The 22,292-nt window shown below is 37.3% G+C and overlaps 2 protein-coding genes and 1 pseudogene across 2 annotated transcripts; 1 reads left to right on the forward strand and 2 right to left on the reverse strand.

Annotated features, from left to right (window-relative positions):
* Positions 1-1,758: 1,758 nt before the first annotated feature.
* Positions 1,759-2,589, reverse strand: LOC127669918 (olfactory receptor 2B2-like). The gene has a single exon (XM_052164169.1). It carries the CDS (start codon positions 2,587-2,589, stop codon positions 1,759-1,761), a length of 831 nt encoding a protein of 276 aa, XP_052020129.1.
* A 4,761-nt stretch (positions 2,590-7,350) lies between these two features.
* LOC127669686 (60S ribosomal protein L7a-like) lies at positions 7,351-8,112 on the forward strand (annotated as a pseudogene).
* Positions 8,113-20,977: 12,865 nt separating this feature from the next.
* LOC127669826 (olfactory receptor 2B11-like) lies at positions 20,978-21,916 on the reverse strand. The gene has a single exon (XM_052164042.1). The coding sequence runs from the start codon at positions 21,914-21,916 to the stop codon at positions 20,978-20,980; it is 939 nt and encodes a 312-aa protein (XP_052020002.1).
* Positions 21,917-22,292: the final 376 nt, after the last annotated feature.

Below are 22,292 nucleotides of genomic sequence, written 5' to 3' on the forward strand. Positions count from 1 at the left end.
CCAATAGCTCCTTAACTAGTGGTGGGACTTCAATGATTTCAAGAAATTCTTTGATGTTTGATTTTTTCCTCATTGTGCATTTATACTATTTACATTAAACTATTTTGTCCTGTGTGCAATTGAATTTACTTTGTAAAGTTTGATCAGAATTTACAGTAGGTTTCAAAACAACTTTCCTTGTTGTCGATCAATCACCAGTATTTTATGCTAAATATAGCAAGAATATTAAATTTAAAACCACCTTAATAACATCTTTGAATATCATGTACTATGGAAACCTTATGATTTGAGACATGTAATGCAGTGCTATCTTTCATCATTTGAAAATTTCCACACTTATGGTAAAGTATACTCAACACATAGGAATTTTGGATGATTATATTAATATGTGTATATCATAAAATAATTTATTCAAGACAGTCATTATATCCGTTATTACATAATTTTTCAGTGAGAACATTCAAGATCTACTCTCTTAGATGTTTTCTAAGTACTAATTTTAATAATTATTTTGTACAACAGGTTTTATATGCTTACATTTCCAATGAATTGAAATTTTGTAATATTTTAGTAAAATACCCTCATTTGCCTTTAGGTCTCCAACCCTGAGTCCTATCCTCACTGATTCTTCTGATTATTCCTTTGACCACAACTGTGTGGCTACCTAATATAAAAGTCACAAGAAAAGAGGGTTAAAGAGATGGCTTAGCAGTTAAAAGCACTCACGAGTCTTCCATAGGACCCAAGTTCAGTTCCCAGCACCCAAGTCTTTATGGTGAAAAAGTTGGCTACACCAGGTCCAAGAAATCTGACACTTCTTGCATTTTTGCTAGTGTTTAGTTCTTTATTGTATACCCTATTTACTTACCCATAAATTAATCTAATACCACATAGCTATATAACCCATCAACTTATTATAATGAAGTGTAACTGATTTCATGATAAAAATTAAACTCTCAGTGTTAGTCCTAGAACTGTTTTAGATAATTAAACTGTTGGCTCTGTAGATTTTGAACATCCTTACATGAAATTGCATATCTATTAAAAACTCCTATTATAGAAAAATTAAACAACTTCTATTTTAAACCAAAATCCAAAATACAAATTACTAACTCTTTGGGGGTCTTAAAACACATTCCATATAGCATCCACATAAATAAAGTCAATGCCTTATAAAATAGTTTATTAAAAGCTGTTACTGTACCACTAGCCTTCCCACAAGTAATTATGAAAACTTAAAGACAGTAAAGATTTATGTCACAAATGACAAGTTCAAAAGCCAGTGACAAATGTTTACTATGTGGATTTCATGCTAATTAGCTTAAAACAATGTAAGTGGATTATAAATTAAATTATTGTTTTATCATTTAATAACGTAACTATTTGTAGATGTATTAAAACCAATACAAATATTTTAACAATTTTTCTAAACAAAACATCCATATTTGTTGACCAAGATTAACCATTGCCTAGTATGGTTAATCAAGTAACAAGACAGGATTTGCAAGAACATGTTAAAAAAAAAAAAAAGACAGCTGAGGTTTTTTGTTGTTGTTGTTGTTTTAAGACAGGGAATAAAAAAAAAAAGACAGGGACTGAGTTATCAGAAAAGCTGATAATTTGTTAACTATTTTGTGTAATGCCCATAAGATTTCACTTTGAAATAAAAATGTTTCTGAAAAGGTTACCTAATGCCCCCTTTACATCCTTATTCCTCAGAGTATAGATAAATGGGTTCAGTGTAGGAGTTACTACTCCTTAGAAGAGAGCCATGAACTTGGGTTGGTCTTTTGTAATAGAAGAGGGAGGCTGAAGATACATGCTAATGGCTGGACCATAGAACAAGAGAACTACAATGAGATGAGAGGAACATGTCCCAAAGGCCTTTTTCCTTCCCTCTGAAGATTTGATTTTAAAGACAGCATGTCCAATACAAGCATAGGAGGCAAGAATTAAACACAGAGGAACAGCTAAAAGAAAAATGCAAACCACAGAGAGAGCAAGCTCATTAGTCTCTTTTTCACCACAAGCAGTTTTTATCAGAACTGGAATCTCACACATCAAATGATCCATTTTATTGTGGCCGCATAGAGGCAATTGCAGTGTCACAGTGGCCTCTGTGACAGCATAGGAAATTCCAGTCAGCCACACAGTGGACACTAACAGGAGGCAGGTACGTCGATTCATTATGAGGGTGTAGTGCAGTGGTTTGCAGATGGCCACATATCGGTCAAAGGACATAAGAGCCAGGAGGACACACTCTGTACCCCCCATTGTGTGGAAGAAATAAAGCTGAACTACACACCTCATGTAGCTGATGGTCTTTGTGGAGCCCCCAAGGTTGGTTAGCATCTGAGGCACAATGCTTGTGGTGTAGCACATGTCCAGAAAGGAGAGGTTGCTGAGGAAGAAGTACATGGGGCTGTGGAGACAGGTGTCTAATATGGACACCAGAATGATGACAATGTTTCCAATCATGGCTGTGGGGTATGTTACCAGAAGAATAATAAAGAGAGGAAGTTCCAGCCAAGGACAGTCTTCAAAGCCAAGTAGAATAAACTCTTCTGGATGACTTTTATTAATCAACATCTTTCTTTGTAATCTGACTCTCCTATAGTACAGAAGTATCAAGAAAATTAGTATTATAGCAAAGCCTCATGATTCATTGGTCATGGCTATAGAAACCAGGGTTGGAATTCTGCATTTGGAATTTCATGAGAGATGCATTGTAGATAACTTAGTCCATATAGAGTTTTGTGTCAAAGCAAGAGGATCTGGGTATTTTCTTCAGTACCCAGGTGAAAACATTTCTATAATCCCAGTTCTAGTTAAGAAAAGTCTGGTTATTATTTTTTTGAGCTTGCTGGCTTGTTATTATAGCTGAATTGATGAACTCCAGGTTTCGTGGGAGGCACAGCCTCCAAACATGAAGTAGAAATCAAATGTAGAAAAAAAATTTGACATGGACACTGGGTTTTATATGCATAATATACCCACAGCACAGAAACATGTATGCATATCCATTTATACACATACACACTCCTGGAAGCACACAAATAAAATAATCTGGCAAGTGGTGATTTAACTTCTATTTATGATACTAAATTTTAACGGGGCTTTCTAATTATCTGACAGTACATGTGAACATAAAGGTGAGTAACTAATTTTTTTAATTTGATATATTTTTTATTTGCATTTCAAATGATTTCCCCTTTTCTAGCCCCCCACTCCCCGAAAGTCCCATAAGCCCCCTTCCCTTCCCCTGTTCTCCCACCCACCCCTTCCCACTTCCCTGTTCTGGTTTTGCCCTATACTGCTTCACTGAGTCTTTCCAGAACAAGGGGCCACTCCTCCGTTCTTCTTGTACCTCATTTGATGTGTAGATTATGTTTTGGGTACTCCAGTTTTCTAGGTTAATATCCACTTATTAGTGAGTGCATACCATGATTGATCTTTTGAGACTGGGTTACCTCACTTAGTATGGAGTAACTAACTTTAACAGCAGTGCTGAAGGCATTACTGAAACATCATAGATACATTTTCAGGAATCAGTCAGAAAAATTGGTAGAAAGAGTTCTGAGTTCTGAACTCTGTCTGGAAGTCTGTCCAGTCTTATCTTCTGAGGTGAATCATTAAATTGTCTATATGAGTAAAAAGTACATTTGAGATCTAAACACATCCCTTTATATACTTGAGATTGAGCAATGTAGTTTAAACACCCTTTTCCTTCATGTTTGTACAGTTATAAACAGCCCATGTTTATAAGCCAAATGAGTTAAGCCTCAGTTACAATGTTGTTCATGTTTTGGTATTTATGAACTTTGTTGTATAACATGTTAATGCATGTTTGGCATTTAATAATTTATGATAAATTATAATAAACTTATTCATAGCATTTCTTATCATGGAGGTATTTCTTTATCAATTGAGCTTAATGCTTTATTTAGTTCAAAAATTTGCTGTACTATCGGGAACATATTGATTTTTTGTTATTTGTATTATTTTTGTGAATATATTTTTCAACATCAACAATCTTTTCTTTCAGCAGATGTCTTAATTTAGGTAGAATCACATTCAAATCTCAGTTATTTTGTATTTCCTAGATCTTCATAGGTAAAGTAAATGCTGATACAACAAAATTATGGAACAGAATAAAACAATGTTTGAAAACTAAAAATTGTTTATTTACACATTTTATTTATTTATGCTTCATAAAATTCATCTCTGAAAAAATGAATATTCAAATGTGATTTTCAGATAACAGTCTACTCAACAAGTTGGAGTTACTCCTCTTGCTATTTATCATCTTTACAGCAGACTATTTTCTTATAGTTAAAGCAGATCTCAGTCTCTTTTTTTTCATTGAAAGTTTACAACAACCTTGTGATGGTCTATAAGGACCCAAGCAGAATAAGATATGAATTATGTCATTTGATTACACATCAAATAACAGATCATCAGATGCATACATTATAAAATGGGGGGTGGAAGTCCTATATGTTAAGGTAATAATTCCAACAACTCTTATCATTAACGTAAATTTTAAAAATTAAATATAGGTACGGGTGTTTTGTCTGCATATATGCCTATGAATCACATATGTGTCTGGTGCCCACAGAGGCCAGAAGAAGGCAACAAGTCCATGGAACTGGAATTAATGTTGATTGCAAACCTCTGTGTGAATGCTGGTAATAGAATTCGGTTCCTCTACAAGGCAATATTCTTAACTACTGAGCCATCTATCCAGTCTCATGAACAACTTCTTAATGAGTTCTTTGTGATAAGCACTCTAACACGCTTTCCCCACTCTGAAAAATCCTTTAGCACCTGTTCCCAAATAAGATAATCTTATTTCTGTATTTTAAGATTCTTTTAAGTGTTTGTTTTGTTATTTTCCTAATAGCTATGGATAATCTAGGTAGCAATAATTTATCAGTGCCTAATATATAGTAACAAAACAGCTGATTAAAAGTTAGTACTTCTGGAATCCACAGAAAGTACCTGAAATTAAGGGCATGATGCCCATTGAGGCAGCATAGTTTCTGAAATGACTTTATTAAGATAAGCACTCCTAATTTTTTGATGATAAGTTAGGCTAAATTCTTATTTCAGGAGAATATGTTGTAGAATAAATATGAATAAGAATATTGTATCTATTATTCTGATTATAAAATAATTATTTCCAAAATCATAACTTATGGAGCTCACTGAATACTGTTTACTTAGCATTACTACAGTTTTCAAACATGAATAATCCAATAGTTTTGTTTTTTAAATGAGCAATTTTAGACTTACTCTTTAAAATTCTTTCACAATTAATTTTATCTAACTCATATCAATTTGCACTCCACCTTCCCCTTTCCATATCTCCTGAGACAAATGTGACTTACCTTCCTATGTATTCATTATTATTCTCTGTCTTCAGTTTTTTGGACAGTGTTAGTTATTTTTATGATATATCATGGCACACTTATTGAATTCAATGATTTAATATTATTTTTGCTTTTTTAATTTTTCTGTCATAAAATATATACTGACCATGTCATCCCTTCCTCCCTTCCTCCCAGTCCCACTAGACACCTCATGCTCCTATATTTCCTTTCAGAAAAGAACAAGCCTCCAAGTGATATCAGTTATCACAGCATAACAAAATGCAATAGGACTAGACACAGACTCTCATATCAAGGCTGGACAATGCAACCCAGTAGGGGGAAAAGGGTCCCACGAGCATGCAAAAGAGTTAGGAACACTCAACTCTCATTATTAGAAGTCCAACAAAAAATGGATGGAGCTAGAAAACAATTATCCTACGCAAGCCAACACAGATGCAGAAAGATAAGCATGATATATACTCACTTATAAGTGGATATTAGCTGTTAAGTAAAGGACAGTCACTTTTGCAATCCAAAGATAAAGTGGTTTAAGCGGGGAAGCATATATTTCCATGGAAAGGAGAAAATAGATTAGATTTTGAGAGTGGATTGGAGGCAGGTGGGAATGGAAAAAAGGAGAGAGACTTGATTTTTTTACTTAGTGATTTATCACAATTTCAACTCACAAAGGTATAGTCATCCAGAAGTGTTTAAAATCATTGCTGAATTTCAGACTAAGTTCCTATTGACCTGCTGTCCATATGTCAGTTCATATTTTCATATAAGTATATTATATTTACATTCAGTTTGAAAACATACATTGTTTTATTAATATTTATAGTACTTTTGGGTTCATTGGTTATAAGAATTGTATTTATTTTGAAAACATCCTTTATTAAAGAGTATTTTTATAATAGACATATATAAAGCATTGGATAAAACATTTGAGCAAGATTAGTCATATTTTAAGTCTTTAAAAGATGAAATGACTAAAGCAATAATACTTCACTCAGGTAATCAACATCTGAAGAATATAGTGCTTCTAAGTTTGGTTTCAGTGATAGACTGAGAAAAATGAGTTAAAAATTAAAGTCTAGTTGTTCTAGTGATTCTAGTATGAAATAGATACAGGCAGATCTTATGAATGGCTGTCTGAAACAATGCTGTTTTTCCTATGTACTAATTAGATACTGCAGCCCACACTTTGCAACCTTCCTAGGACTGCATGTCTGTCAATGTGTCTCATCACTTACCTTATTTTGATAAACCCCCGTTATTTGATTAAAGAGCAATTATAAAGTAAGATATTTGAAGTTTTTCTTTTCAAGAATACAGAGATATTCTAGTATGAAGGTGAGAGTTTAAGATTTTCTTCAGAACTCTCAGGGTTTTGTTTAGAGAAAGGAGCCAAGTGGAGGAAAAACTCAAGTTAGGAAGACAATAGAAAATACGAAGACTTTTGAGTTATCATTTTCTTTGCTATTCCCTAGAGTCCTGTGCATTGTTTTCACAGACAACTCATTTATTCTTCTCCAGAGTGATTAGACAGAGAAAGTTCCCTGGGAAAGAGCTCTCCAAAGACATGCTTCTCATGTACAGTTATCTTCTGTGCTGAGGCTAGAAGACAAACTCTGCTGCATTTGAAAAAAAAAACAAAACAAAACCATTGATTACATTTCCTAACACACAGAACACCCACTAACATGTACACGATTAAAGATGACCTTGTTTGAATCAGTTATTCTGAGAAACTTAAGTGAGAATTTTTTATATTACTTTATTTATGGGAATCAAATAAAATTTAAGATTTTAGTTATCCCCAATATACTAATAAAGAGTAATTAAAACCATGAGAATAATAAAAATAACATGCAATTAATTCAGAACCCATTATAAATAATCTAGAATACTAAGAAAACTTCTAATTCTTTAGTATTTTATGACAATTAAAAGGCAATGATGAGCTCTCTACCAGCCAAGCAAGATGCCTAAAGGAAAGAAGGCCAAGGGGAAGAAGGTGGCCCTGGCCCCCACCATCGTCAAGAAACAGGAGGCCAAAAAGGGAGTCAATCCTTTGTTTGAGAAAAGGCCCAAGAACTTTGGCATTGGATAGGACATCCAGCCCAAAAGAGATCTAACACGCTTCATCAGCTGGTCCTGCTACATCAGGCTGAAGCGGCAAAGAGCCATCCTCTATAAGTGGCTCAAAGTACCTCCTACCATTAACCAGTTCACCCATGCTCTGGACAGGCAAACAGCTACTCAGCTGCCTAAGCTTGCCCACAAGTAGAGGCCAGAGACAAAGCAAGAGAAGAAGCAAAGGCTACTGGCCTGTGCTGAGAAGAAAGCTGCTGCCAAAGGGGACGTCCCAACTAAGAGATCACCTGTCCTCTAAGCAGGAGTCAATACAGTCACCACCTTGGTGAAGAACAAGAAGACTCAGCTGGTGGTGATTGCCCATGATGTAGACCCCATTGAGTTGATGGTTTCTCCTGCCTTCCCTGTGTTGAAAGATGGGGGTGCCCTATTGCATCATCAAGGGAAAGCCCAGGCTGGGGTGCCTGGTCCACAGGAAGACATGCACCACTGTCACCTTCACACAGGTTAACTTGGAAGCCAAGGGTGCTCTGGCTAAGCTGGTGGAAACTGGGGAGGCAAAGTCCTGGGTCCTAAGTCTGTGGATCACATTGCCAAGCTAGAAAAGGCAAAGGCTAAAGAACTCACCACTAAATTGGGTTAAATGTATACTAAGTTTTCTGTACATAAGTATAATTACAAAATTATCTGCAAACAAAAAAAGGCAATGATGGGGGTTAGGGTTAGAAGGAAGAAGAAAGCAATCACTGGACGGGGTGTGGAGGGGACCTGGGTGGTAGAGGAGACAAGGAGGGGAAGAGAGGAACATGATTAGGTATTGGGTGGGAGAGGGGGAGGGAGGACAGTACTGAAGCCCTGAGGGCCAGCAGAAAGAATGGTAATGGGTAACCTCGGGAGATAAGAGATGGGGGGGACTCCCCTAGAATATACCAGAGACCTGGGAGGAGAGACTCTCAGGACTCAAAGGAAGGGACCTTAAATGAAATGCCCTACAGTGGGGAGAGGGAACTTGTAGAGTCCACCTCCAGTAGAAAGACAAGGTATCAAGTGGATTGATGGAGTTGCCATTCCACAGTCAATAACTCTGACCCAGAATTGTTCTTGTCTGAAAGAACTACGGGTCAAAAATGAAGAAGAGCCTGAGGGAAATGAGGTCCAGAAACAGGACCAAATTGGGATCCAGCTCAAGGGAAGATCAGAAGGCCAGACACTATTACTGATACTATGGTATGCTTACAAACAGGAGCCTAGCATGACTGCCCACCAAAAGGCTCAACAAGAAGTAGAAAGAGGAAATAGACAATTTTAACGTGTTTTTCTATATATTTCTTGAATTTCATCAGAAATATTTTCCATGTAAATCTTTAATTTTATCTGAAAATGTTTATAATTCCACTTTCAATCAGCTTAGAATTTTTTATGCCTACCATCTTATCTGTATAATTTTCCATGATAATCTCCAATTGTAACATGTTTTCCTATATGTTTCTTCAATTTTATCAGAAATATTTTCCATGTAAATATTCAACTTTATCAGAAAATATTTATAATTCCACTTTACATCAACTTAGGAATACTTTTATGCCTACCATTATTATATCCTAGAACCCTGTTTGAAGATGAGGCTAGCTTTAAACTTCACCAAGATCCATTCGCCTCTACCTCCCAAATGCTAGAATTAAAAGCATGTGTCACCATGCCTGGCCACTTTAAAGATTTTTATGCTTTTTTTATTCTATTTTCAAATGATTGACTATTTGTATTTCTTTTTTTTTTAATTTTCTATATTTTTGTTTACATTCCAAATACTTTCCCCTTTCCTGGTTCCCCCCTCCCCATATGTCCCATAAGCCCTCTTCTCTCCACCCATTCTCTAATCACCCCCTCCCTTTTCTCTGTCCTGGTACTCCCCTACAATGCTGGATCAAGCCTTTCCATGATCAGGGCCCTTTCCTTCCTTCTTCATGGGAATCATTTGATATGTTAATTGTGTCTTGCGTATTCAGAGCTTCTGGGCTAATTAATATACACTGATCAGTGATTGCATTCCATGTGTATTCTTTTGTGATTGGGTTACCTTACTTAGGATGATATTTTCCAGTTCCAACCATTTGCCTAAAAATTTCATGAATTCATTGTTTTTAATTGCTGAGTAGTATTCCACTGTGTAAATAAGCCACATTTTCTGTATCCGTTCCTCCATTGAGGGACATCTGGGTTCTTTCCAGCTTCTGGCTATTATAAATAAGGCTGCTATGAACATAATGGAGCATGTGTCTTTATTGCATGCCAGGGAATCCTCTGGGTATATGCCCAGGAGATGTATAGCAGGGTCCTCGGGAAGTGTCATGTCCAGTTTTCTGAGGAACCACCAGACTGATTTCCAAAGTGGTTGTACCAGCTTGCAATCCCACCAGCAGTGGAGGAGTGTTCCTCTTTCTCTGCATCCTCGCCAACACCTGCTATCTACTGAGTTTTTAACCTTAGCCATTCTGACTGGTGTGAGGTGAAATCTCAGGGTTGTTTTGATTTGCATTTCCCTAATGGTTAATGATGTTGAACATGTCTTAAGATGCTTCTTAGCCATTTGAAGTTCTTCTGGTGAAAATTTCTTTGTTTAGATGTGTACCCCATTTTTAATAGGGTTATTTGGTTCCCTGGGGTCTAGCTTCTTGAGTTCTTTGTATATATTGGATATTAGCACCCTGTCGGATGTAGGGTTGGTGAAGATCCTTTCCCAATCTGTTGGTTGACGTTTTGTCCTTTTGACAGTGTTCTTTGTCTTACAGAAACTTTGTAATTTTATGAGGTCCCATTTGTCAATTCTTGATCTTAGAGCGTAAGCTATTGGTGTTCTGTTCAGGAACTTTGTCCCTGTGCCCATGTCCTCAAGTGTCTTCCTCAGTTTCTTTTCTATTCGTTTCAGTGTCAGGTTTTATGCGGAGATTCTTGATTAACTTGGAGTTGAGCTTAGTTCAAGGAGATAAGAATGGATCAATTCACAATCTTCTGCATGCTGACCTCCAATTGAACTAGCACCATTTGTTGAAAAGGCTATTTTTCCCCCACTGAGTGTTTTCAGCTCCTTTGTTGAAGATCAAGTGAGCATAGGTATGTGGGTTCATTGTTGGGTCTTCAATCCTATTCCATTGATCCACTTGCCTGTCATTATACAAATACCATGCAGTTTTTAACACTATTACTCTGTAGTAATGTTTGAGGTCTGGGACACTCATTCCCCCAGAAGTTCTTTTACTGTTGAGAATAGTTTTAGCTAGTCTGGGTTTTTTTTGTTTTTGTTTTTGTTTTTGTTTTTGTTTTTGTTTTTGTTATTGTTTTGTTATTCCAGATCAATTTGAGAATTGCTCTTTCTAACTCTATGAAGAACTGAGTTGGGATTTTGATGGGGATCGCACTGAATCTGTAGATTGCTTTTGGCAAGATGGCCATTTTAACTATATTAATCCTGCCAATCCATGAGCATGGAAGAGTTTTCCATTATTTGAAGTCTTCTTCGATTTCTTTCTTTAGAGATCTGAAGTTCTTGTCATATAGATCTTTCGCTTGTTTGGTTAGAATCACACCAAGATACTTTATGTTGTTTGTGGCTATTGTGAAGGATGTCATTACCCTAATTTCTTTCTCCGTCTGCTTATCCTTTGAGTATAGGAAGGCTACTCATTTGCTAGAGTTGATTTTCTAACCAGCCACTTTACTGAAGTTGTTTATCAGCTGTAGGATTTCTCTAGTGCAGTTTTTTTGGGTCACTTAAGTAGACTATTATCTGGAAAAAGTGATATTTTGACTTCTTCCTTTCCAATTTGTATCCCTTTGACCTCCTTATGTTGACTAATTTCTCTAGCCAGGACTTCAAGAACTATATTGAAAAGATACGGTGAGAGGGGGCAGCTTTGTCCAGTCCCTGATTTTAGTGGGATTGTTTCAACTTTCTCTCCATTTAGTTTGATGTTGGCTACTGGTTTGCTGTATATTGCTTTAACTATGTTTAGGTATGGGCCTTGAATTCCTGTTCTTTCCAAGACTTTTAGCATGAAAGGATGCTGAATTTTGTCAAATGCATTTTCAGCATCTAATGAAATGACCATGTGGTTTTTTTTCTTTGAGTTTATTTAGTGGATAGCATTGATGGATTTCTACATATTGAACCATCCCTGCATCCCCGGGATGAAGCCTACTTGATCTTGGTGGATGATCATTTTGATGTGTTCTTGTATTCGGTTGGTAAGAATGTTTTTGAGTATTTTTGCATCAATATTTATAAGGGAAATTGGCCTGAAGTTCTCTTTCTTTGTTGGATCTTTGTGTGGTTTTTGTATCAGTGTAATTGTGGCTTCTTAGAACGAGTTGGGTAGAGTTCCTTCTGTTTCTATTTTGTGGAATAGTTTGAAGAGTATTGGTGTTAAGTCTTCTTTGAAGGGCTGATAGAATTCTGCACTAAGGCCATCTGGTCATCTCCTTCTTTTGGTTGGAAGGCTTTCTATGACCCCTTGTATTTCTTTAAAGGTTATGGGACTGTTTAGATGATCTATTTGATGCTGATTTAATTTTGGTGTTTGGTATCTGACTAGGAAATTGTCCATTTCCTCCATATTCTCCAGTTGCGTTGGGTATATGCATTTGTAGTAGGATCGGATGATTTTTTTTTTAATTTCTTCAGTTTCTGTTGTTATATCTTACTTTTTCATTTCTAATTTTTAATTTGGATACTGTCTCTGTGCCCTTTGGATAGTCTGGCTAAAGGTTTATCTATCTTGTTGATTTTTTTCAAAGAACCAGCTCCTGGTTTTGTTGATTCTTTGTATAGTTCTCTTTGTTTCTACTTGATTGATTTCATCCCTGAGTTTAATGATTTCCTGTATTCTTCTCCTCCTGGGCGATTTACCTTCTTTTTGTTCCAGGGCTTTCAGTTGTGCTGTTAAGCTGCTAGTGTATTCTCTCTCCATTTTCTTTTTGGAGGCACTCAGTGCTATGAGTTTTCCTCTTAGCACTGCTTTCATTGTTTCCCATAGATTTGGGTATGTTGTGTCTTCATTTTCATTAAATTCTAAAAAATTCTTTGATTTCTTTCTTTATTTCTTCCTTGACCAAGGCATCATTGAGTAGAGTATTGTTCAGTTTCCTTGTGTATGTGGGATTTCGGTCGTTTTTGTTGCTATTGAAGACCACTTTTACTCCGTAGTGATCTGATAGGAGGCATGGGTTTAGTTCAATCTTGTTATATTTGTTGAGGTCTGTCTTGTGACCAATTAGATGATCGATTTTGGAGAAGGTGCTATGAGGTACTGAGAAAAAGGTATATTCTTTTGCTTTAGGATGAAATGTTCTATATATATATCTGTTAAATCCAACTGGTCCAAAGCTTCAATTAGTTTCACTGTGTTCCTATTTAGTTTCTGTTTTTCTGATTTGTCCATTGAGGAGAGTGGAGTGTTGAAGTCACCCACAATTATTGTGTTAGGTGCAAAGTGAGCTTTGAGGTTTAGTAAAGTTTCTTTTACAAATGAGGGTGCCCTTGCATTTGGAGCATAGATGTTCAGAATTGAGGGTTCTTCTTGGTATATTTTTCCTTTAACCAGCAAGAAGTGTCATTTTGTGTCTCTTTGATGACTTTAGGTTGAAAGTCAGTTTGATCTGATATTAGAGTGGCTACTCTGGCTTGTTTCCTGAGACCATTCGATTGTAAAATTGTCTTCCAGCCTTTTACTCTAAGGTAGTGATTGTCTTTGACACTGAGGTGTGTTTCCTGTATGCAGCAAAATGTAGGGTCCTATTTACATATCCAGTCCATTAATCTATGTCTTTTTATTGGGGGAATTGAGTCCATTGATGTTAAGAGATATTAAAGAATAGTGATTATTACTTCCTGTCATTTTTGATGCTATTTTTTATATTTGATTGTTCAGGGTGTAGTTTCCTTCCTTGTATTGGTGTTTTCCTCCTATTATCCTTTGTAGGGCTGGGTTTGTGGAAAGATATTGTGTAAATTTGGTTTTGTCACAGAATATCTTGGTTTTTCCATCTATGGTGATTGAGAGTTTTGCTGGGTATAGTAGTTTTGGCTGGCATTTGTGTTCTCTTAGAGTCTGCATGAGAGCTGCCCAGGATCTTCTAGCTTTCATGGTCTCCAGTGAGAAGTCTGGTGTAATTCTGATAGGTCTTCCTGTATAAGTTACATGGCCTTTTTCTCTTACTGCCTTTAATATTTTTTGTTTAGTACATTTGGGGTTTTGATTATTATGTGATTGGAGGTATTTCTGTTCTAGTCCAATCTGTTTGTAGTTCGGTAGGCTTTTTGTATCTTCATGGACATCTCTCTCTTTAGGTTAGGGAAGTTTTCTTCCATAATTTTGTTGAAGATATTTGCTGGCCCTTTAAATTGTACATCTTCACTCTCATCTACGCCTATAATCCTTACGTTTGGCCTGCTCATTGTGTCCTGGATTTCCTGGATATTTTGGATTACAAGCTTTTTGCATTTTGCATTTTCTTTGACTGTTGAGTCCATGGTTTCTATGGTATCTTCAGCATCTGAGATTCTTTCCTCTATCCCTTGTATTCTGTTGTTGATATTTGCATCTATGGTCCCTGATTTCTTCCCAAGGTTTTCTATCTCCAAAGTTGTCTCCCTTTGTGATTTCTTAGTTGTTTCTACTTCTGTTTTTAGATCCTGGATTGTTTTGCTCAGGTACTTCACTTGCTTGTTTGTGTTTTCCTGTAATTCTTCAAGAGATTTTTATGTTTTCTCTTTCTTGACTTCTGCCTGTTGACCCAAGTTCTCCTATATTTCTTTAAGTGATTTGTGCATTTCCTCCTTATTGGCTTCTATCTTTTGACCCATATTCTCCTGAATTTCTTTAAATGATTTTTGTGTTTCCCTTGTAAGGGCTTCTAAGTTTTGATCTGTTTTCTCCTGGATATCATTAAGAGATTTATGTCCTTCATGTGTTCCTCTAACAGCATTATGACCAGTGATTTTAAATCCAAATCCTGTTTTTTTCTGATGTGTTGGGTGTCCAGGACTTGCTTTTCTTGGAGAATTGGGTTCAGATGCTGCCATATCGCCTTGATTTCTGTTGGTAATGTTCCTACGATTGACTTTTGTCCTCTGGTTCTCTCTGGTGTTAGTTGGTCCTGTTGTCAGCGGTTGATTCTTGAACCTCTTGTGAGCCCATAAGGCTATTTCTGCACCACTGGATGACTGGGTTTTCCCTGGCACAGATTGCTGATGTGCTGCCCTCCTCTTGTGTGCTTTTGGAGCCCTGCTGTGTCTTGCCTGAAACAATGTTATACTTGGGTTGTCTCAGTGAACCTGGTGTTCCCTGTCTGCTCTGTCATGGAGCAAAGATGGAGGTGGGGAGTCTGTCCAAGTGCTGACCACCATATAGGGCACAGAACCCATGACTGGCTGGCACAGAGATGAACCACTGATCTGCCCAGGTCCTGGGTACAGGCACACCCTTGGTGGTTTGCGTCCCCAGAGGTCTTAAACACAGGATATCTCAGTACCTGGTGCTGCCCCTCTGCTCCATCAGGGAGAGGAATTGATCCATTATCTACTTGTACTAAGCTCAAGTCCAAGTGTATCATGGACCTCCACATAAAACCAGACACACTGAAACTAATAGAAAAGAAACTGGGGAAAACCCTTGGGCACACGGGCACAGGGGAAAATTTCCTCAACAGAACACCAAAAGGTTATGCTCTAAGATCAAGAATTGACAAATGGGATCTCATAAAACTACAAAGTTTCTGTAAGGCAAAGGACACTGCCAAAAGGACCAAATGGTAATCAACAAATTGGGAAAAGATCTTTACCAACCCTACATCTGACATGGGGCTAATATCCATGATATGCAAAGAACTCAAGAAGTAGACTCCAGAGAGCCAAATAACCCTATTAAAAATGGGGCACAGAGCTAAACAAAGAATTTTCACTTGAGGAATATTGAATGGCTGAGAAACACCTAAAGAAATGCTCAACATCCTTAGTCGTCAGGGAAATGCAAATCAAAACAACCCTAAGATTTCACCTCACACCAGTCAGAATAGCAAAGATCAAAAACTCAAGAGAAAACAGGTGCTGGCGAGGATGTGGAGAAACAGGAACATTCCTCCACTGCTGGTGGGATTGCAAGCTGGTACAACCACTCTGGAAATCAGTCTGGCAGTTCCTCAGAAATCTGAGCATGATACTACCAGAGGACCCTGTTATACCACTCCTGGGTATATACCCAGAGGATTCCCCAGTGTGTAATAAGGATGCATGCTCCACTATGTTCATAGCAGCCCTATTTATAATAGCCAGAAGCTAGAACGTACCGAGATGTCCCTCAATGGAGGAATGGATACAATAAATGTGGTGTACACTATGAAATACTACTCAGCTATTAAAAACAATGAATTCATGAAATTCTTAGGCAAGTGGGTCGAACTGGAGAATGTCATCCTGAGTGAGGTGATCCAATCACAATAGAACACATATGGTATGCACTCACTGATAAGCGGATATTAGTTCAGAAATTTGGAATACCCAAGACACATTTCACATATCAAATGATGCCCAAGAAGAAAGGAAGGAGAGGCCCCTGGTCCTAGAAATGATCATTGCAGCAGTTTAGGGGAATACCAGGACAAGGAAGAGGGAAGGGGTTGACTGGGGAACAGGGCGAAGGAAGAGGGCTTATGGAACTTTCGGGGGAAAGGGAAAAATCATTTGAAATGTAAATAAAGAACATATCGAATAGAAATAATTGAAAAAATAAAAGGATTGCAGAGTTAGCTGTGCAACTGGAGAGTTTACAGGTGGAGATGGAAGCACTTGAGAGGCAAGGGACATTGGAAAAGATGGAATAAAACACCTTTGCACCAGCAACTGAGCAAGAGAATGGGAGTTTCCAACAGAAGAAAAGAAGGAACAAAACTGGTCAGGAGGGAGGTTGGGTCAAAGAAAATCAGAAAAATGTGATTTTCTGATTGAAAATCAGAACAGTGAAATGAGGACAGTGTGATTAAACAACCTGTTTTAAAAAAAGAGTTAGAACCAGTTGCACCACCAGAATTGAAGAAGAGGAGGCCTGGCATTGTGGGTTCATCATTAGCTTTTCCAGTAGTCATACAGCATATGCCTGCTAATGATATGGAACAAAGTTATGACAAAATAAGGGGTGTACAATAGAAATTACAGATTTAAGGCAGTTTAAAGGGGTCATGATTTCATGTGGGATGCACTTGCCGTATCTGAAACAAATTTTAAGTAACTGGGCTACTCAAAATAGAATTATTCCCCCAAACTGTAAGGGATTGGTAAGATATACGCCAACTGCAATGGATTTGGTGGAGGCAATAAGCCACAAATATTGAACAGTAAAGTTGATTGAAGGGAATGAATATAAGAAAAGACCAGTTGCTAGGAGAATGGTGATACTCTATTATATAAGAATAGATTCAATTTGTAGATGTTACTGTAAAGTAATGCCACTTAGTGGCGTTAAGAACTTGGTGCAAAGTTAAGGAGGCCAGAAAAACAGTCCACCTTATTTACAAATATTATATAGGCTCTGGCAAAGCCTTTACTGCTTTTTTTTTTTTAACAAAGGTTAGTCTCAGCTATGAACAAAGCCAAATCAGATCCTCACACAAGGCAAGCGTTGATAGGGAACTGGATTCATTCAACTTCACTGTTCAATATTTGTGGCTTATATTTAAATTGGGTGTTTGAAAATTCAAATACAGAATGTAAAAAGATATTAGATCATTAAAGCAACAGGTAGGAAATATGGATGAGTGAATAAGGGATATGATGAATATTGGTTCTAACATGTACCCTGTTAATGTAATAGTTTAAGCTATATGCGTTTACCAGCCCTTGAAATTTTGGGGGCTGATATTCTCTATGATGGCATTGGGAGCAGAGATATTGAACAGGATGTTCAGAAGCCCTTTAAGTGCATATGGTACATGACCACACAAAGATTACTTGTCAATAGGCAGATCAATTTTATTAGGGTGGTAAAAGGCTTATAAAGTTCTGAGGGACTTCCAGGATGGGCAAAGAACAGTGGCAGAGAGTTTAGGATACCTGGAATACCTTATTAGCATGGGGAAGCATCTCAGGACTCTCGGGTGTTGGTTGAATAGGATTTTAGAGGAAGGAAATTGATCCTATAAACTAGTTGAGGATATATGACATTCCTCAGGTAGAAGTAAGTGTGGGGAATTAGAATACCCCAGACAAAGTGAGAGAAGGAGAAACTCTGTTAATGAAGGGAGTTCCTCCATTTTATGAATAGCCTCAGTCAGCTATTCAGGTAATGATAGGCTTTGACCTTAATTAGCAGAATTTTCCTACAAAGCTATAGTTAGAGATATTTGATATCAAAATGTCCAGTGCTTTAATTGCAGGAAATATGGTCACTTGCAACGGGATTGTGACCAAGCCACCAAAGGTCTCAGATCTCAAAATGCCTGGTGCTTTAATTGTGGGAAATGTGATATTGTCAACAAAAATGTGAACAAGTCATTTGTAAGGGCAATGATTTTTCTAAATAAAAACCAGAAAAAGGGTCTAGGCTTCTAGGGTTGTATGGGTGATGTGGCAGGGTTGCCCCTGGGCCAAGGAGTATAGGTCCAAAAGAAACATTCACGGTCAACTTTTCCTGTTAGAAAATGGCCTTTGGGGCCTGGCTCAGGGTCCTGCAGCACAAATTATGAGCTATTGCAGCCAAGGAGTAACATGCAGACCAAAAATCCTTCACTCAGCTTTGGATATTTAATGCACACTACTGCAGCAGCAGAGTTCTTGACTTGGCTGCAGGTAAACATCTCTCTCATTCAATTGCCACAAATTTGATATAAAATAACTCCTGTCCTCAGGTACTGTAAGGATGATTTTGGAAGGAGTGGATTGTCTTTGCAAGGATGTATTGTGCACCCAGGAATTATAGATGAAGATTTCAAATGAGAAATTAAAATTATAACCTATGTAAAAAGAGAGCTGCAATTTAATGCAGGTGATATGTTTTCTCAGTTGTTACTGTTTCCTTACATCAAGGGCAAAACTACTCATGTGGAAAGAATAGGAGTCTTGGAAGTACTGGAAAATGTGTGTTCTGACAAACCATTGTTAATGATCAGAGGCCAAAATTAAAATTGCAAGTAAATGGTTGAAATAGAAGATTTGGTGGATATGGTAGCTGATGTACCTATCGTATCACAAAAAGCATGGAATTCAGAATGGCCAATTTAAAAGGTTTGTGTACAGATTCTAGGTATTGAAAAGTTATCTTAGATAAAACCATGTGATGGGCTTTGCTTATAATATCCAGAAGCTGGAAAGAATCTTGATGTCCTTCAACAGAGGGATGGATACAGAAAATGTGGTATATATATACAGTGGAGTACTATTCAGCTATTCAAAATGATGAAATCCTGAAATTCTTAGGCAAATGGATAGAGCTAGGAAATATCATCCTGAGTGAGGTAACCCAGCTACAACAGAATATACATGTTATGAACTCACTGATAAGTGGATATTAGCCCAAAAGCTCAGAATACCCAAGATACAATTCGCAGACCACATGAAGCTCAAGAAGATGGAAGATCAAAGTGTGGGTGCTTCAGTTCTTCAGAGAAGTGGAACAGAATACTCACAGGAGCAAATATGGAGATAAAGTGTAGAGCAGAGACTGAAGGAAAGGCCCATCCAGAGACTCTCCCATTTGGAGATTTATCCAATATACAATCACCAAAACCCCACACTATTGTGGAGGCCAAGAAATGCTTGCTGAAAGAAGCTTGATATGGCTGTCTCCTGAGAAGCCCTGCCAGAGCCTTACAAATACAGAGGTGGATGCTTGCAGTCAACCATTGGACTGAGCTTGGGGACCCCAATGGAAGAGTTAGAGGAAGGACTGAAGGAACTAAAGGGGTTTCCAACCTCATATGTAGAATAACAATATCAAGCAACCAGACCTCCAGAACTCCCAGGGACTAAGCCATCAACCAAAAGAGCACACATGGCTCCAGCTGCATATGTAGCAGAGGATTTTCTTGTCACACATCAATGGGAGGAGAGGTCCTTGGTTCTATGAAGGCTCAATAGATGTTCCAGTGTAGGAGAATTCAAGGGTGGAGAGGCGGGAGTGGGTTGGGTGGAGGAACCCCCTCATAGAAGCCAGGGGAGGGAGGATGGGATAGGGGGTTTCTGGGAGAGGGGGGTAAACCGTGAGAGGGGAAAACATTTGAAATGTAAACAAAGAAAATATCCAATAAAAAGGAAAAAAACAAGAAAAACATTTCTGATTTAATCATAAAAGTTAGAATAAACCTATATTAATTATCAGGAACAGACTTGGCATAAAGCTCATCCTGATACAATGGCTTTATGGGTAATCCTTGAAGGTTCGTGAAGAATTTAAGCATCTAAGTCAAGGAAACTGACACGTCTTGCATTTTTCTGTAATATTTAGTTCTTTCTTATTTAATTATTTATAAATTAATCCAATACCACATAATTTTATAAGCCATCAATTTGTTATAATGAAGCAGATTTCAAGATAAAAGATAAATTCTCAGTGTTATTCTCAGAACTGTCTTAGATATTTTAACTAATAGTTATGAATATTTTGAACATCCTTATGTGAAATTTACATATTTATAAAACTCCATATTGTAGAAGAAAATAACCAGATTGTAATTCAATCCAAATTATAAATTATTAACTCTTTCATGCCTAAAAGAAATTTCATCTAGCTACAAGTATATGTATATAAATGTTTCCAGGCTGCCAAAATATAAACAGCATGTGTGTGTGTGTGTGTGTGTGTGTGTGTGTGTGTGTGTGGGTGGGTGTGTTAGAGTGTGTGTATGCTATTTAACTGAACAAGATAATTAAAATAAACATTTAAGAAAATATTTTCATCTTTATCACATCTTTTTGGTATTTAATGAAAATTCCTCAATTTCTCATATAGAATACATAAATGCATTTTTGTATTTAAGAAAAATTAACAAGGCATTAAATAAATCCACACAAATAAAGTTTATAAATTTACAGAAAAGTTTATTAAAAGAAGTTGTGCTTAACAGTGTATAGCCAACCTTCCCACAAGATTTGGAAAAACTTGAAGATTTATTTCAACTGTGATAAATTAAAAAGTGAATGATGAATGTTTACTATGTGGTGTTCATGCAATTGGGTTGGCACAATGTAACTGTATTATAAACTAAATGATTGTTTTAGCACTTAAAGTAAGGATTTCTGGATGTACAAAAACAAAGTATTATAACATTTTTTTTCTAAGCAGAACATCTATATTGGTTAAAACTATCCAAGATTGCTCATTGCCTAGCATGATTAAAGGAAACATAAGTAACAAGACATGTTTTAAAAAAATATGTAAGATAAAAAGGAAAGATGAATGTACAGGGAATGAGTTATAAGAAAAGGCTTTAATTTGTTAACTATTTTGTATAGCATGTACAAGCATTCACTTTGACATAAAAATGTTCCTAAATAGGTTACCTAATGCCCCCTTTACATCCTTATTCCTCAGGGTATAGATAAATGGGTTCAGTGTAGGAGTTACTACTCCATAAAAGAGAGCCATGAACTTGGGTTGGTCTTTTGTAATAGAGGAGGGAGGCTGAAGGTACATGCTAATGGCTGGACCATAGAACAAGAGAACTACAATGAGATGAGAGGAACATGTCCCAAAGGCCTTTTTCCTTCCCTCTGAAGATTTGATTTTAAAGACAGCATGTCCAATACAAGCATAGGAGGCAAGAATTAAACACAGAGGAACAGCTAAAAGAAAAATGCAAACCACAGAGAGAGCAAGCTCATTCGTCTCTTTTTCACCACAAGCAGTTTTTATCAGAACTGGAATCTCACACACCAAATGATCCAGTTTATTGTGGCTGCATAGAGGCAATTGCAGTGTCACAGTGGCCTCTGAGACAGCATAGGAAATTCCAGTCAGCCACACAGTGGACACTAACAGGAGGCAGGTACGTCGATTCATTATGAGGGTGTAGTGCAGTGGTTTGCAGATGGCCACATATCGGTCAAAGGACATAAGAGCCAGGAGGACACACTCTGTACCCCCCATTATGTGGAAGAAATAAAGCTGAACTACACACCTCATGTAGCTGATGGTCTTTGTGGAGCCCCCAAGGTTGGTTAGCATCTGAGGCACAATGCTTGTGGTATAGCACATGTCCAGAAAGGAGAGGTTGGTGAGGAAGAAATACATGGGGCTGTGGAGACAGGGGTCTAATATGGACACCAGAATGATGGCAATGTTTCCAATCATGGCTGTGGGGTATGTTACCAGAAGAATAATAAAGAGAGGAAGTTCCAGCCAAGGACGGTCTGCAAAACCAAGTAGAACAAACTCTTCTGGGTGACTTTTATTGATCAATGACATTCTCTGCAGTCCGATTCTCCTATAGTAAAGAAGTATCAAGAAAGTTAGTGTTATAGGAATAGCAAAGCCTCATGATTCATTGGTTATAACTATAGAAACCAGGGTTGGGATTCCATGTTTGAAATGTCATGTGAGATGGTTAGGAGACACCTCAGTTCATATAGAGCTCAGTACCAAAGCAAGAAGACCTGGGTTTTAGTCTTTAGTAATCAGGTAAAAATACTGGCAAGGACGCTCGTGGATCGGCAGGATTAATATAGTTAAAATAGCCATCTTGCCAAAAGCGATCTACAGATTCAATGCAATCCCCATCAAAATCCCAACTCAGTTCTTCACAGAGGTAGAAAAAGCAAATCTAAAATTCATCTGGAATAAC

Source organism: Apodemus sylvaticus, chromosome 19, assembly GCF_947179515.1.
Source record: "Apodemus sylvaticus chromosome 19, mApoSyl1.1, whole genome shotgun sequence".
In the NCBI taxonomy this organism is placed as follows: Eukaryota; Metazoa; Chordata; class Mammalia; order Rodentia; family Muridae; genus Apodemus; species Apodemus sylvaticus.

What these genes read in the sequence shown, in the direction of transcription:
- LOC127669918 (XM_052164169.1), bottom strand. Translation starts at nt 2,589, where the DNA reads ATGTTGATTAATAAAAGTCATCCAGAAGAGTTTATTCTACTTGGCTTT.
- LOC127669826 (XM_052164042.1), bottom strand. Translation starts at nt 21,916, where the DNA reads ATGTCATTGATCAATAAAAGTCACCCAGAAGAGTTTGTTCTACTTGGT.